Source organism: Anabrus simplex, chromosome 1, assembly GCF_040414725.1.
Source record: "Anabrus simplex isolate iqAnaSimp1 chromosome 1, ASM4041472v1, whole genome shotgun sequence".
Classification (NCBI taxonomy): domain Eukaryota; kingdom Metazoa; phylum Arthropoda; class Insecta; order Orthoptera; family Tettigoniidae; genus Anabrus; species Anabrus simplex.
Window position 1 is genome coordinate 842198734 of NC_090265.1, and position 18086 is coordinate 842216819.

General features: G+C 41.5%; 1 protein-coding gene across 1 annotated transcript in view; it reads right to left on the minus strand.

Annotated features, from left to right (window-relative positions):
- LOC136874096 (uncharacterized) overlaps positions 1 to 18086 on the minus strand; it is a 61892-nt gene that overhangs the window by 20082 nt on the left and 23724 nt on the right. The window contains exons 3-4 of the mRNA XM_068227699.1: positions 8558 to 8701; positions 555 to 630 (exon numbers count right to left, since the gene is read on the minus strand). Of these exons, the coding sequence (XP_068083800.1) occupies positions 555 to 630; positions 8558 to 8701 (220 nt within the window). The remainder of the gene's footprint in view (positions 1 to 554; positions 631 to 8557; positions 8702 to 18086) is intronic.

The following is an 18086-nucleotide window of genomic DNA, read 5'->3' on the forward strand; positions in this document are numbered from 1 at the left end:
AAGTCTTACGACGACGATGGGGTAGGAAAGGGCCACGAGTGGGAAGAAAGCTGCCGTGGCCTTGATTAAGGTACAGTCCCAGCATTTACTAGTGTAAAAATGGGAAACCATGGAAAACCATTTCAGGCCTGTCAACAGTGAATTTCGAACCCAATACATCCCGAATACTGGATGCTGGCCGCACTTTAGCGACTGCAGCTATCGAGCTCGGTACTGTAACTTTTCGGTCTGTACGTGTATAAATTAGCGTGTTATTAAACTTTATTTCCTGCGTCTTTGGCTTATTATAAATGAACCCTGTTACAGAACGTGTGTAGTAAAATGGCTGCTATTTGTTTCACATCCAAAATCTAGCACGTGTAAAGCTTCTTTGTAAACCAGCGATTAGGCATCCTACAGTATTCATCATTAGTACATGTCTCTCCTGCCATAGACCGATTGATGCAGTAATTGCCAAGTATCCACAGGTTTAACTCTGACCATATTGTGAACATTAGTTTAAAGTATTCTAGGTCCGGTGATAAGATTCGAGGGTTGTCATCTGAATAACTCACCTCCTCTTAGTCGGAGGAGAGTAGATCCTCTCTTGACGACTTGCTCCCCCATAGTAACGGTACTGGTTCATGGAGCCTACAACAACAACGATACAGAAAATATCAGTGGGCTATACACAGGTAGGAGGCTACTTACCTTCAGTCTAAAACACAATATTCCTCTGAACACGGAGAAGAAGGCTTAATAATAATAATAATAATAATAATAATAATAATAATAATAATAATAATAATAATAATAATAATAATAATTGTACCGGGAGGTACACCTCAACACCGCGCATTCATATCTAGCGCCTAAATGAACTCCTCTATTGGTAAAACAGTGAAACTGAAACGACACCAACTTGGAACCTTAATCATAATATTGAGTAATTTTGTTATTGTACTGTTTCCTAACCTGAGTGAATTTCCACTTGTTTTGTTTGACATTCATCAAGAAGTTTGGACATTCTTCCACAGAGGACACCACTAAAAACTATGTTCATGCACCCTGGTGCGAGGTATAAGAAGTTATAATAATAATAATAATAATAATAATAATAATAATAATAATAATAATAATAATAATAATAATTGTACCGGGAGTTTTGTATTCATAAGTTTTTCTGATTGATGTCCATTTATTTTTGGGTTGGTAATATTTCCTTTGTATTTCCGAAAGTTTTGAATCTCGCCAATCCCAAATTTCTGTAATTAATTTTCAACCTATCACAGTCTTCTTCTTCTTCTTCTTCTTCGATTTTGAGAGTAACTTTTAAATTGACCAATAGCATTGTGAGGGTGTGGCTGGTTTATTCGTGAAACATCTCGAACCTTCCCTGAGAGTTTATAAAGTGCGGCTTTGAACGTCTCTTGATCGTCATCTTATTGAGTGTGTGTGTCAAAGTAGGAGGCGGGGGGCCTCTTTCATCGGTCAGCAGTACATCTACAAGGTAATAGCCACATGACATCTTTCTTTCTTGCTACCTGCGCAGTTTAACCCGAGGGAAAGGTCCGAATCTTTAACTATGTAACCAACGTTTCTAAAATGTAAATCTTCCTTCGTCTAATGTAAAAACGTCATAAACTCTTTAACTGTAAATCGGGGGTAGAGAGTGAATTACCCTCTTGGTCTCCCCTTCATCCTGGTTTGAGGTGACTACGTTTACAACAGTTTTTTATTCTGTAATGTGGTAAATTACTTCCTATACGAGTCACCTCAGTAGTTTGGGAATAGCCCCTGTTTCACCGGCCTAGTGCCCTTTAGGTTTTTAAGTTTTCATTATCTTGGAGCACTGCACGCCTCCATTCAATTTGTGTTTCGGGCCATTTACTTAACCTGTTCTTTTCCGCAAAGGCCCTGTAGGTTGGGTACTAGATACCCCAGTATAACATTACATTTCAATTTGTAAGTTGTGCCTTGATGGCGAGTGATGGAAATTTTCTGATATTGCCTTAAATAGGCTAGAAGAAACTGAGATCCTGTTAGCTCTTTTTCAATTTTGTGATTGTAACGAGTGCCTCTGGAAGGCTAGACATTGTGTTTTGGGAGCAAGTGCTCCATGAATTAGGAGGATTTCTGCCCTTGTGTAAATTTGTGCTCCTTGTAAATTTGAGCTTGTAGCTCAGGAAATGTAAAGCTAAGGGGCTTAAAGCCCAAAGTGTTAAGGTTCTGAATCTTGGATTTTTTCCCAATCTTGTTTAATTTTTGCTACTTGTGCCTGTAAAAATTATTAAATTTTGAGTTCTGAAAATATAACCTTCAGTTTAAGCTTTTAATTAATTTTGACATTGTAGTTAGACCCATTCACCCCAGCACTTTCTTTAACCTCTTTCTGCTTCACGGGTAACCCCGTAACAATAATAATAATAATTGGAGGAAGAAGAAGGAACAACAAAGGATGAAGCAATGAAATTGTCGCGTGGTCCTTAGAAGACCCTAACGGAGAAAGATGAAAGAAAGAACATAAATTTCTCAGGAATATTTTCGGCCCCACAAAAGAAAATGGAATTTGAATCAAAAGGTGAACTGCAGACCTCTATAATCACACAGATAGTTTCGTCAATACTGTACGGAGCAGACGTTTGAAATTTTTGTGACACATTAATCACGATGGATAATAATTGACTGACAAGAAGATTATTCTTTTCTTCTTTGTTAATCTGTTTACTCTCCTGGGTTGGTTTTTCCCTCGGACTCAGCGAGGGATCCCACCTCTATCGCCTCAAAGACAGTGTCTTGGAGCGCGAGACATTGTGTCAGGGGATACAACTGGGGAGAATGACCAGTATTTCACCCAGGCGGGCTCACCTGCTATGCTGAACAAGGGTATCATGGGGCATGTGAAGATTGGAAGGGATAGACAAGGAAGAGGTAAGGAAACGGCCATGGCCTTAAGTTAGGTACCATCCCGGCGTTTGCCTGGAGGAGAAGTGGGAAACCATGGAAAACCACTTCTAGGATGGCTGAGGTGGGAATCGAGCCCACCTCTACTGACATAACCTCCCGAGGCTGAGTGAACCCAGTTCCAGCCCTCGTACCACTTTTCAAATTTCGTGGCAGAGATGGGAATCGAACTCGGGCCTGCTGGGGTGGCAACCAATTACACTAACCACTACACAACAGAGGAGGACAAGATTATTCAATTTAATAAATTCTCAAAACAGGAGAATAAACTGGCTGGAGGAAACAAGAGGGGACCCGAATGAATTGAACATCGGGGAAGACATCATGAGAAATCGCGAAGACTTCAGGACCTCAGTGAATAAGCACATTCATGGTGAAAACTGTCAGCAGGACTGGTACAAACTGATTTTAGAAGAACTGAACAGACAACACAGTGATTACATAAAGAGATTTTGGAAGGACAGGAAGGCGAAAGTCATCAAGCCAATGAACAAGTTCCAACGCGCTCTATGAATGGGCATAACGAAATAAGAAGAAGAAGAAATCGAGAAAGAGAAGAAATTCAAATATCTGGGAGAGATGATGCAGAAAATGGCTTAGAAAAATATGTTATAGAAGAATGGAGATGCAAGATGGAAAGTGCATATGATATTATAAGCCGTGATCCAAAAAAAAAAAAATCCATTTGAGGGCGTTGCTGCAACGGACACGCAATGTAGTGCGACTACGATGCTGGTATATAAGCACGGACATATAGGGAAAGGGATTAGTGTAACAGTCGTGTCGTGCCGAAGCGCATGTTTTAAATGCGGTCACGTGAACTATGGCGACGTTATTACAAAATGCGTCCAAACAGGACCAACGTGTTGTTATTCTGTTCTTGGCTACCGAAGGACAAACATCGGTAGACATCCATCGAAGAATGATGACTGTGTATGGGGAAGCATTTCTGTCGAAAACCACCGTTCTGGAATGGTACATCAAGATCCGTGCAGATCGTGTTTTGAAAGAAGACGCCGGTCGATCTGCGAGGCCAGCCTCATCAATTACGGACAACAACAAGCAAGCGGTGGATGAGGCGATTAGAGCGGACCGGCGCATAATCATTCGTGCACTAACAGTGGATCTCGACATAAGCTTCGGTAGGGTGCAACACATTATCCGGCAGGAGTTAGGCTACCGGAAGGTCTGCAGCCAGTGGATATCCCGGGCGTTGAATGCCGAAGAAAAAGCACATGGATGACTGTTTGCCTGCAGCACCTGGTGCGTTTCAACATGGAAGGCAACATGTTCCTGCAGCGCATTAGGAATCGGAATCGAAAGCGTCCACGATGCAGTGGTGTCAACCATCGTCCCCTCGTCCCAGGAAGAGCCAACCGCCTGTGGAAAAGGTGATGCTCACCCTGTTCTATTTATCCCTTGGTCAACTCTTGTTCTCTTCCAACCTCGACAGAAATAAGTTACGAGGCCTAGGGAATATTTTATTTTCACGTCCTTATTGGCCCTTGTCTTTCTTTGGCCGATACCTTCATTTTCCGAAATGTCGGACCCCTTCCATTGTTCCCTCTGCTTAGGCCGCTATAACACCATTCACCGCCTTCCACTCCATTCCACTCCACACCACCACAGGTGTAGAAAGGGGCTTGGAGTATTCAGACGACTCCAAAAAACATTTAGAAACATACCTGTATGTGGTTTTCAAGAGGCTCTCCACTGAGTTTTCCACACTGAACAAACACGCAAGCAACCCCAACACATATACACATTCCTCATTAAAAAACTATAATACTATATAATTAAACACACAATAACCCCTGCAATGGCAAAATATTCACGATCTCAAACACTTGGTGTGAGCGCGCAAAAACAGAAATTCCCAATGTTACCAACATCATTGAAATAAAACCAGCAACGTCGTAATGAAAAATTATATGTTACGTTTTTATAGTGTCATTTATAAACTAGACATTTTTAATTAAAGAAAATCAGAATATCATGTCCTTATTTTGACAACATAAAAAGTACAATTTTTATAGTTCATCATCGATTTACAAATGTGGCTATGGAATAAGCAAGTTGGTAGTATTCTATCCTCTTTGGTATTAAAAGACCTGGCGCGAACAGCTCTATAGTATTTCGTTTTCCCGTTTGCTTTGAGCGATCCCCTCTTAATTACTACCGCTGGGTCAAGAGAGTGCCAGCTGCCACGTTCTCATATAGGTCGTAATGCAAGTGTGACTAGTGCAAGTGCTGCCTCTCTGTGGTCGAACGAAGAATCGCTGTGAAGTGATGACTTGGCTGTTGTTTCCACAGCCTATCGGAACATATTCTCTTTGTATCGGAAAAGTTAGGCACGCATGCGCAAAAGCCAGAGTTCCTGGTTTCTGGCTAAAAGCTCGCTGATCTGTAATCGCACAGCACCCGGCGTGGAGCGCACCAGTAGTTACCTGGTTGTGAGGGGAGTTGAATAATTCCCTATTCTTTGGCTGACGTCTTTTTCAATGCACTGTATTTGATTGTAGATAATGTTTTTAAACCAATTTATTTTCCCAATAGGCAACGTGCTGCAGCACTTCAGCACATAAGGTACGGCCGCCCCTGTCGTCAATAGCACGTTGCTGTCAACCGGCCTGAAGTAGTGGTGGGATAATCGAATACTTTTAATAATCGAATAACCTCCATCCGATTATTTAAATAATCGATTAAATAATCGAATTAGTTTCAAATACCATTCAGTTATATTGCATAGAATAATCGGATGCTTCATGAATATTTTTTCGGTTTTAATGTGTCGGATGGATAATCGATTAAATAAGCGAATAGATGAACTCTTACTAAAAATTGAAATACACCTTTCTTCAAACTTATCCCCAAATGTTGAAAGTAAATAAGTTCCTTAACTGTCTTAATAACATCTGTAAAATAAAGTTCCTTTTTTTTTAAAGTAAATGCCGTCTTCTGGCCACACAATGGAACTAAGCCCCAGTATTACCACTTGACAATCAGGCAATATACCTACTTCAATTTTATATCACCCGGGTCCACGGATATGGTTAGCATGCTGGCCTTTCGTCCAAGGGTCCTGGGTTCGATTCCCGATCGGGTCGAGGATTTTAACTTCCATTATGTAGTTAATCCCTGTGGCTCGGGGACTGAGTATTTGTGCCGTATTCAGCCTTATACTTCATCTCAGGTAGGGCCCCATTTTCAAAGTTTTTAAGAAGTTTAAGAAGTAGTGCGTTTCGATCGTTTTCGTAAATTTCTATTACATGTGTGTGTGTGCTATATTTTTTGTTACTTTTATAGAAAATGTTTGCAGTATTTATTGATTTGTATAACTATACGTGTTAATATTTCGATCAGAAACATACTGATGGTTTCATTTCGATGGAGGTTTTTTTGAAGTTTTTAGTGCGTATATAGTTTCAAAGTTCCCCGTGAATGTTATTGTGGAGTTATAGTGTATTTTAAGCTAACGTTCTGATACTGAAGGTATTTGTACAGTGGTATTCATATTTAGTTCCTTTTTTCTGTTATACAACAAATGTAGATTAAATTTATATTTTTCGTGTGCAATAATTGGTTCCCTACCTTTGGTATGGTTGAATAAAATTAGGGTATAATTTTGTTTATTTCTACAAGTTAAAAACATATTTGTTTATAAATTTTATGATTCTTTTTACAGAAGTGTGTGCCTTGTTTTATTGTTTTGGATGGGCCAGCATTTGTAGCTGTTCGATCATTTTATTTTCTCAGTAATACTATCTACCGTTTTCACACAGAAGTGCTTGGGCCAAGATACAGGTAATTTTACAATTTGTGTTACGCTTACCGAGGACAAGTTCGGCTCGCCAGATGCAGGTCTTTTGATTTGACTCCCGTAGACGACCTGCGCGTCATGATGAGGATGAAATGATGATGAAGACGACACATACACCCAGTCCCCATGCCGGCGAAATTAACCAATCAAGATTTCCGACCCTGCCGGGAATCGAATCCGGGACACCTGTGGCCAAAGGCCAGCACGCTGACCATTTATCCATGGATCCGGACTTTCCAGTGGGTGTATAAGTTTATAGAGTTTATTTTCGACAGGTTTTTTATAATTTATTTTTTAATGTTTATATGAATTTGTTTAACAGCATCTTCGATTCTCTGATACCTATTTGTTTTAAATTTGATGTATATTTTATAAAGCAGTTTATGTTTGGGAAACGAAAGGCAGAAATTCGCAAAAGTAAAAACACATTGTTTTTTTAAAATTGTAATATTATGTAATATTTTGTAAAGTTTTGCCATAATGACAAGATAATCTTGAAATGATATTCTGCAGTAAGAGCTGTTTTTAAGTTTAAATACAATTTCACCTATTCCGAAACTGGGAGAAGAGTGGTTAAAGGCTCCATTTCAACGAGTCAAGTCGCCATAAGACCTGTCTGTGTCCGTGCGACGTAAAGCTACTAGCAAAACAAAAAGAGTCAAAAAGCCTAGTTTCCAGTATTACACGACTTTCATTCTTGCTATTACAAGCCACGAGACATCGTATTTTACGTGGACTTCGAATAACACCAATGTGCAACGACCGGCAATCGAACCCAGTTCGTTTTGCTGAGCAGGCAGCGATTACGTCACTGAGCTAACACACTTCCTCAAACAGTCAATTTCAGTCAATTCATTTATCAATCATTTTATTTACAACGGGACAAATTGTTGTTAATTCGATTACTCCTAAGAACCTGTTCATTCAAATGTCGTATTTATTTATTTATTTATTTATTTATTTATTTATTTATTTATTTATTTATTTATTTATTTATTTATTTATTGACATATTTTATATGGCTTGGCTCAGGCTATGAAGCCTGCTGTTATGTCAAACCATCTGATATGTGCTACATTGTACAAACTACAGAGTATTAAGGTTCCTAATTGCATATAATTAATTGTGAAATTTAACTTAAATAATAGTTATAAACAAAAGGTAAATTTCTGAGCGTTGCTATAAAAACATTAAATGGTAATTTCATAAGTCTATGTACCATTTATAACTTCTTCTTTCCTCTCTAAATCCGCAAGCAAGTATTTCTTGGACAGATAGGGCATTCAGATGCATACAGCGATACTGGTTTGATGACAGTGTTGTAGTGACGAATTTTTGTGTTCAGAGAAAAGCACTTTTTGTTGTATGTGTTGCGGGTGGTTTGGAAAATGACTTCCATTTTCTTGATTCTTGCTGGTATGGCCTCTTTGTCAAGTCCATTTTGCTGGATCCATTCCCCAAGTTATTTAAATTTATTAACACGATTTATCGTTCCATATTTGTTGTTTAGTTGTGCCGTATTATCACTGATGTTTGACGTTACTTCTGTCTTTTGAAAGGAAATTTGTAAACCTGTTTGTTTTGCTACTTCCTTCAAGGCATTGATCTGTTCTGTTTCACTTTTGAAATTTTCTGTCATCAGGGCTATATCATCAGCGAACGCTAAGCAATCTATTTCCACTCCATCAAATTTCTCGGCTTCTATTATTTTCGACATCCCTGTCATTCGGAGGAATTCACTAGCTTACAGACACACTACAGACACTCAGTATTTAAACAAAACATTCTACTTACTTGGCTCTCCATACAACTCGGACTTGAGCAGAGCGTTCTCCACATGTTTCCCTAGTGCCGCCTTGCCAGTGCCATACCGGTACCCTTTCTCGTACTGGGCGACTGTCTTGCCACCTGGCGGCCGATACACGGATGAAGTGGCACCTGTCAATAGAGATACAAATAATGTAATTCCACTGGATGGGTGATCAGTTCTCTTCAAGCGAAGGAATTATCAAAGCATGTATAGTTTCTGAAATGTGCCTGGATAGGGGAACATTACAATGACACCAAAGTAACATCTAGACGACACGTGCGACAACAATGTTCAATGTATTTAGCAACAAGAGTCTTCATGCATGAACAGATTGGAGGCCTTTGAAATGTGGTAGGATCGAGCAAGTGGCCGCGTTATTTGAGTCATGTAGCTCTCAGCTTGAATTCGGGAGATACTGGGTTCGAACCCCACTGTCAGCAGCCCTGAAGATGGTTTTACGTCGTTTCCCATTTTCACACCAGGAATATACTGGGGGGTGTACCTTAAGCAAGACCACGGTCGCTTCCTTTCCACTCCTATCCGTTTCCTCTTCTACCGTCGCCATAAGATGTATCTGTGTCGGTGCGACGTAAATCAAATTGTAAAATTGAAATGTGGTTACATAGGAGAATGCTCAGAATACCCTTGACAGAGTGTGTAACCAATAATGAAGTGATAGGCAGAGCTAGAGCTGAGCGTGAGCTGGCAAACGGCATCAAAGCCAGGAAAACAGCCTATTTACGTCATGTTCTACGAGGTAGGAAGTGCTTCAACACCTCATATCACAAGGAAAGATAGAAGGCAAGCGAGGAACTGGTAGACCACCAATGTCATGGCTCCAAAACATCAAATACTGGACTTGCTTCAAAAACACGGAACAACTCTTCAAGTTAGCTAAAGAAATGGCTGCTTTCCCCAGGATGATCGCCAACGTCTGGGCGACCGGATATGGCACTTGAAGAAGAAGTCTGCCATCGGTATGGCTTCATCGGGTGATGCAATAATCCAACCGCCTTGAGGTACACGCCCGAAATCTCCGGGATTGGAGACTACCTATCACGGACCCATGGGGACCAGGCTGTGCATGTATGTATGTTCAGTCCGTCAGCGATGCCGTTGGTGGGATTCTCAACAGCTCTGCCATCAGCTGTCATAGATGGCCTAGCCATCACTGAAGAGGCGTACTAGGGAAATGAGGAGTGAGGTAGTTTCCCGTTGCTTTCCTCACCAAGCCAGAGTTGCTATTACATATCAGTCTGCCAAGCCCACTGAAATGCATACACCAACTGACCCTATGAGCAACATTTTCACACCATTCATAGCAGGGACTGGCTGCATAAAGATTGGCATACCTCACTCACTTTCATATTGTCAAAGCCAAGGATAAGACAGTGACAGATCTATGAAAGTAACAAAATTGCTCTAGCCTATACCAGAAGACATAGTGCACTGTAAACACTAGGTCCTGCCAGCAAAGGCGGAGGCTGTGCATCAGATCCTAGAATTTCTCGCGGCGTAGAATGGTAACCGGCAAGACGCGAGCTAGCCACAGCAGTGTCAGAAGGACTGAGCCCCCGAATAACTCGACTGGCTTGGAATAGGTTATTGACTTGTGCATAATGACCGATCCTAACTAACAATATTACTTGGATTACTCCAGCCTACATCCTTGCATGTGCTATCTACAATTTGCCAGGTATTACATGTAGGCGCCTTTCTATTTCTGTCTTTGTGTTTTTCCCTGACTCTTACCACCCGATCACACCGCTATGATACCTCGTCAGCTGGTAGCATGCAGAGGATGGGGACAGTCAGATACCTCCTACAGAATCACTTCTTTCCAATCTTCTCAGCTGTCCCTTTATCTTCTTAGATATAACAGCACGTTGGTGGCAATGTAGCTTAATATGATCGCCATGCGGTGAGTGCGGCTTAGGGAACCCTTACTAAAATAAAATAAAAACGGCTAGCAATTAGTTTAGCTCTGGACTTCGGCGTGATACCACGTTGTGTGAGGTGTCGTTCGATTCGTCTCAGTGGATTATACATCTTTGCGCCAAAAATCTCTTGTTCTTTACCGACCCCGACGGTATAAGGTTTTCGACCCCTAGGGAGTCTTTCATTTTTATACCCCTTTTCGCCTTTGCCTCTCTTTTCCCGATACCTTCATTTTTCGAAGTGCCGTACATCTTCCAATTTTCCCTCTGATTAGAGTTAATATGGGATGTTCCGACTCCTTGGATGAATGATCAGCGTTGAGGCCTTCGGTTCAGATAGTCCCGGATTCGACTCATAGCCGGGTCAGAATTTTAATCATGTCTGATTAATTCTTCTGGCTCAGGGGCTGGGTATTCGAGTTTGTCCAAACACTCCCCTCTTCATATTCAGACAACACACCACATTAACAACCACCACAGAAACACGCAATAGTGATTACATCCCTCCTCAAGAAGAGCATCCAGGCGTAAAACAGATCCAGACCCACATGTATGTGACACAGTTCGCACGTGCGACTCCACAGATGTGGGAAAAGCGGTAGAAGAAGAATTTTTAATACAATATGGTTACCTAGTTGTACTTACTCTCAAAAAAAAGCAATGAACCTTATAAATGTCATTGTAAAGAAACTGCTTAATATTAACGGAAATATCTCATTTATTTTTTCATCTTCCCCTGAACTATAGCCAATGGCCGTAGCCGTGTTGAAACACCGGATCCCGTGAGATCTCCGAAGTTAAGCAACATTGGGCGTGGTCAAGATTTGTATGGGTTGCCACGCGCTGTTGGTGGGGGGTAAGGGAATGGAGGAGCGGAAAGGAACTGGCCACCCTGCCATACGTAAACTCCGGCTCAGGCACACCTCTGCGGAGGTTCGGACCTGCCTTCGGGCAGAATAACCCTTACCTTACCTAACCTTACCTTACCTTACCTTACCTTACCTGAACTATACCTATATTGGCCTAATGAAATGTGAGTAATGTCTCCGTTAAGAAGTGTAGCACAAGACATAAGAGGCCGTAAGCTTTATTTTCTACCTACTTAAAAGCCATTATTTGAGATCTCCACTCTCATTACCACTTGGTAGACGACCCTAGACAGACCGAGTGACTTAGCCACGCGGTTCAGGTCACGTCGCTCTGAGCTTGCTTTCGGGAGATAGTCGTTTCGAACCTCACCGTTGGCAGTGGTTGGGCCCCTCAGCGGCCTCTTATGACAGAGGGGATACCTTGCATGTATTCTACCGCACCATCTACATGGGGTAAAGACAGGTATACCCAGTGCCATGTATTTAAATCTGAAATGCAGTACTGTGACCAGCTTCGTAATACATGATATCGATATATATATATAACGAAATTACTAAAAACAGTCATTTCCAGCTCGTCCGACCATTCTACTGGACCGATTTGCTTCATCCTGTTTTATTCTCTCCAGCATTTCCTGTCGGTGAGTCATAGGTCTCTAAGTTCAGTCAACGTTCAGTAATCCCAATATCGGCGAAGCTAAACGATTAAGAATGGCAGGCGACTATAGTTAACCTGCAATTTCCATCAAACTTGCTACACATATTACTTTATATCTGGAGGGAAATACTGTGGGGTAAGACATCCCTAGGGATGGAGGGGGGGGGGGAAAGGAGTTAGGGATTGGAATAATTTACCAAGGGAGATGTTCAATAAATTTCCAAATTCCTTGCAATTATTTAAGAAAAGACTAGGTAAATAACAAATAGGGAATCGGCCATCTGGGCGACTGTTCTAAATACATATCACTGATTGATTGATTGATTGATTGATTGATTGATTGATTGATTGATTGATTGATTGATTGATTGATTGATTGATTGATTGATTGATTGATTGATTGATTGATTGATTGATTGATTGATTGATTGATTGATTGATTGATTGATTGATTGATTGATTGATTGATTGATTGATTGATTGATTGATTCTGGGTCAGGAGAAGACCGAGACACCCCTCCCCCACCCGCAATTACATGCAAGGTCATTTCACCTTTCATCCCACACTACCAGTCTGGCCACGCCTTTTAATCGCTTAGATAGAAGAACGCTTCCAAGAACAACTCAACCATAGTCTATTGATTTCTCTTCTACTCGGAAGTTCTTCGAGGTGTATTGTGTGGGTAGTCAATACTGTAGCTTGCACACACCTACACGACAAGTAGCCACCGGTGGAGTGATGGCGTAGAATGACATGAGTAGACGAATAAGTTTGAGTGGTGTTTTTAAAAGTACGAAATATCACAATTTGAAGATAAAGTTGGAATTCAAGAGGATAAATTTGGGCAAATTGGATGCGTTTATTTTTGTCTCTCTCTCCCTTCCTTCTCTTCTGTATTCAGCAACAAGGATTGCTTCAAAAGTGACAAAGAGTCGACCTTTTCTTTCGTTAATAGTTCACATTGTCGACAGCACATGGAAAAATACTCTGTACCTACAGGTCTCGAGAAAAAAAAATTCTGCCTTGTAGCAAGTTGGAGATTCTTCGTGAGTTATATTTCGATAAGTTAAACAGTCTTTTCAGAGAAATTCTCAAACAGTGTCTTTTAGAAAAACTGTGGTAGAAAATCTGACAGCATAAATCTTAAAACTTTTTTCATGAAGTCGAAATTAACTACTGTATCGTACTTCCCTATTTCTCTGAATTCAGTGTTGAACCAACGCAGGTAGTGGTGGCGATTATTCTTCTAAGAGGAAGTACAACTCCGCAATCATTCTCTATTAACACTAATCAGATCCGGGAAACAGTGGGTTCGAACCGCACTGTTGGTAGCCCTGAAGATGGTTTTCCGTGATTTCCCATTTTCACACCAGGCTGTACCTTATTTAAGGCCACGGCCGCTTCCTTCCCACTCCTAGGCCTTTCCTATCCCATCGTCGCCATTAGACCTATCTGTGTCGGTGCGACGTAAAACAAATAGCAAAAAACACTAATCAGAGGTCCACCTCCATCCTCGGTTTCGATTCCCGGCTCTGCCAGAAAAGTAAGACTAAAAATGACGCATGCAGCTCGCTTCCATAAGGAGGGGGCCTGAAAAAAGCAGCACTGCATCGGAATACGAATTTACATTTTTACTAATCAGAGGAAAATGGAAGAATTCCACCCCTTCCAATAATGAAGAAAGATAAATAAAGAGAAAGATCACGAAACGTGAAAATGAAACACGGTCTAGTATTCGCAAATCTAATACCGTCATGTTTGGAAGAGAACAAGAGTTGACCAAGGGAGGTCAGACAGGAGGAGGAGACTGGCACAAGAAAGAGGAAGCAGTGCCAGATTATCCTTGAGGTCCTAAGCTCTCAAGTTGAGAACCCCTGGGATCCCCTTTTAGTCACCTCTCACGACAGGCTGGGAATTGTGTGAGTGTATTCTATCTCTCTCGCCCACAATGGGTCCCCTTCATGAAGTCTAACCCAGTAAAATTCTGAGAATTTATGTCATGTCAATATCTCTTAACCACTGGGCTTGAAAAAACTTTCCCAAAAGCAACAAAATTGATTGACCTTATTCTCACTATTCCAGTTCTAGAGCATCAGTTTAAGAAGTGGCTTCGCCTCAAAGAGAATCAATCAGTGAGAATGTGGAAAAGTTTTACGCTTGGTTGAACGTTAGTTCAGACAAAAGAGCTGGAATAATCTTCTTCTTCTTCTTCTTATTCCTTTGCTACTGCTTTTTCCCACATCTGTGGCGACGCGAGTGCGAACTGAGTCGCACATGTGGATTTGGCCCTGTTTTAGGGCCGGATACCCTTCCTGATGCCAACCCTATATGGAGGGATGTAATCACTATTGCGTGTTTCTGTGGTGGTTGGTGATGTAGTGTGTTGTCTGAATATGATGAGGAGAGTGTTGGGACGGACACAGACACCCAGTCTTCGAGCCAGAATAATTAATCAGAAACGATTAAAATCCCCGACTCGGTCGGGAATCGAACCCGGGACCCTCTGAACCGAAAGCCAGTACGCTGACCATTCAGCCAACGAGTCGGACAAGAAATAGCTGAAATAATAATGTTAAATATTGTTGTTATTTTAGTTGTTATTGTCTTTAGTTTTATATACAGGGTGTAACAATAAGGTACGAACAAACTTTCAGGACACATTCTTCACACGTAGAAGATGAAAATATGTTATACAGAGTGGTCAGAAACAACGTGAACCGAGTATGTGAGCATTACAGCGTTGGTCATACTGATAAGTAATTTGAAAAAAGCTTTGATATCTCGCGCCGTTGTCATTTTATCAGCTGCTGAAGATAGCCAATCAGATCGCTTCGCTGTACGGGGCGGTGTTGCTAAATCTGTACGTGCCTTGGTCGAGCTTGAGAGCCAGGCCAAGAAATGAGCATAAAACACTAACAAGCCTTGGGTTTCAGTCAGCGCCTCCGTTGTGTGCTCGCTATGGGGCGAACCTATCAGCAGGCAGGTCCTTGTTCAAGTCCCTCCCCTGGAGAAGTTTATTTCTTCTATTGGCGCTCTCAAGCCCGTCATAAGGCAAGTGTAGATCCAGAAACGCCGCCTCGAAGCGATCTGATTGACCAACTTCAACTATTTATCAGTATGACCAACCCTCCGCCGCTCATATATCCGGTTCACGTTGTTTCCGACCACCCTGTATAGACATGAGTCCAAAAACGCTTCATTTCCTTGTTAAAACTCATTTTCTACAACTCTACATAGTACATGTATCATGGGCAACACATAGGAAAAGAACGTACCAGCACACGACATGAAACTCTCTCTAACATGGAATGTTCCAAATGCCCCACGTCGCACCGACACGGACAGGTCTTATGGCGACGATGGGATAGAAGAGGCCTAGGAGTGGGAAGGAAGCGGCCGTGGTCATAATGAAGGTACAGCACGAGCATTTACCTGGTATGAAAATGGGAAAACGCGGAAAACCGTGTTGAGGGCTGCCGACAGTTAGATTCGAACCCACTATTCCCGAATGCAAACTGACAGTTACGTTACCCAAAACACGCAGTCTCAAGACCGAACCAAGTAGAGAAGACATCACGAGGGGAAACCAATCGCAAGACTCAATTCTGCAGGACGATGACGGGACACAGGAGGACACCATCAAAAAGTACATAGTCCTAGCCCTCCAGGCAAGCAAGTCAAGGTTGAAAACATCCCAGGGATATGAGCTACGAATTTTAGGTAAATAAAATATAATAAAGTATGACAATATATTATTTATTTATTCCTAAAAATTACAATACTTTTCTTTATCATCGTTAACAGATCGATTAGATTAGCAGTTTGCCTTGTTCTACCGCTACGAGCGCTAATGTGAGTCAATGCAGAGTTTCACTTAAGCCCTTTTAACTAAATTCGGTGTGGATATTTCTCAAAAATTCAAAAAACAACGCTGAAGGTATTGAACCATTACAGAATGGATTATATGAATAAGTTAATTTTTGAATCAAAAAGAAAACAATTAAAGAAAGAAGCGATTTTAGGCTGTTTTCCGGAACTGCATTTAGGCCGGAAGTGATTTTCGAAATTTGTTTCTTAGTTTGACCGAGCTACCGAAGACACAATTTGAAACCTTTCCCGGCCCTTTAGCCCTTCAACTTTCGGCACAGTTGAGGAAACTGCTTAATTTTACGCTTTTCGTAGTAAGGGGTCCCCTACTTTATCTGCTAAGACATGTTTTCAACATTAATATGTGCCTTTCAATGGCATTGCAATCTTGTAATACCGTGTTGAGTCTTTTCGAATATTATGTGGAAAAAACTCCTTCTATTGCCCTTGTAACTAATGTATAATTTTATATCACGCTGTGTGTGGTGACAGTAGAATAACATCCCTGTCTGTCGTAAGAGGCGACTAAAATGGACCCCAAGGGCTTTTAACTTTGGAGCGGGGGTTGGCGACCATGGGATCCTTAGCTGAGTTCTGGCATGTCTTCCACCTACTTGTGCCAGGCTCGTCACTTTCATTATCCTATTCGACCTCCCTTGATCAACTCTTCTTCTTTTCTGACACCGACGGTATTAGGTTCGCCAGGCCGAGGAAGTCTTCCATTATCACTCCCTTCCTGGACTTTGCCTTTCTACGGCCGATACTTTCATCTTCCGAAGTGTCGGAGCCCTTCAGTTGTTTCCCGTCTCTTTAGTGTTAATAGAGAATGGTTGCCTTGTTCTACTTCTTCTTAAACCGATAATCACCACCACCACTGTCCGGCTCTATGGTTAAATGGTTAGCATGCTGGCCTTTCGTTACAGGGGTCCCGGGTTCGATTCCAGGCAGGGCCTAGAATTTTAACCATAATTGGTTATTTCCTCTGGCACGGGGACTGGGTGTATGTGTCGTCTTCATCATCATTTGATCCTCATCACGACGCGCAGGTCGCCTACGGGAGTCAAATCAAAAGACCTGCACCTGGCGAGCCGAACTTGTCCTCGGACACTCCCAGCACTAAAAGCCATACGCTATTTCATTTCATTTTACCACCACCACTTGCGTAAATTTAAAACTGAATTCATAGAAATAGAGAAGTACGGTACAGTAGTTAATATCGACTTTAAGTTTTTTGACCAAATCCCCCGAGCCATAGGAATTAACCAGATCCAGTTAAAATCCCCACTTCGGCCGAAAATCGAACCCGATACCGTCTAAACCGAAGGCCAATACGCTGAAAATTCCGTCAAGCAGCCTAATAATAATAATAATAATAATAATAATAATAATAATAATAATAATAATAATAATAATAATAAGGACGTGGGTTCGAATCTCCGCCAGGAAGTCGTAAAATTTAAGAAACGAGATTTCCACTTCCGGAGGTGCATATGGCCCTGAGGTTCACTCAGCCTACACCAAAAATGAGTACCAGGTTAATTCCTGGGGGCAAAGGCGGCCGGGCGTAGAGCTAACCACTCTGCCCCATCACGTGCCGAGATTACGGATAGCGGAAGCCTTTACCTTCCACTCCTCCAAGGGCCTTCATGGCCTGTACGGAGGTGACTTTGCTTTTGCTTTACTTTACATACCAGTCCTCCTGCCGATATTTTTGAATCTCTGTAGTACTGGGAGTCGATCCCGGCCCCCTAGGACGGCAGTTAATAGCGCTAACCGTTATGTAATATATTATTATTATTATTATTATTATTATTATTATTATTATTATTATTATTATTATTATTATTATTATTATTATTATTAGGTCTGAGCTACCGTATGCAGGTATTTTAATATGATGCCATTTAGGATTTCTCTGCGTCAATTTCGACGTACCGTTTTATATTACCAGATCGCAGTGTAAACCAAATTTCTGTTGGGCGGACAATCACTGAGTTTTAATTAATTTTATCGGATATGTCATAAGGGATCTCTTAAATAAAACTCGTGCCCTCATACAAATGTGGTGCAGCTCTTTTCAGGAGCACCCCCAACGCAGGTGAGCTTCATGTACTATTTCAGCCACATACCAGTCCTCCTGCCGATATTTTTGAATCTCTGGTAGTACCGGGAGTCGATCCC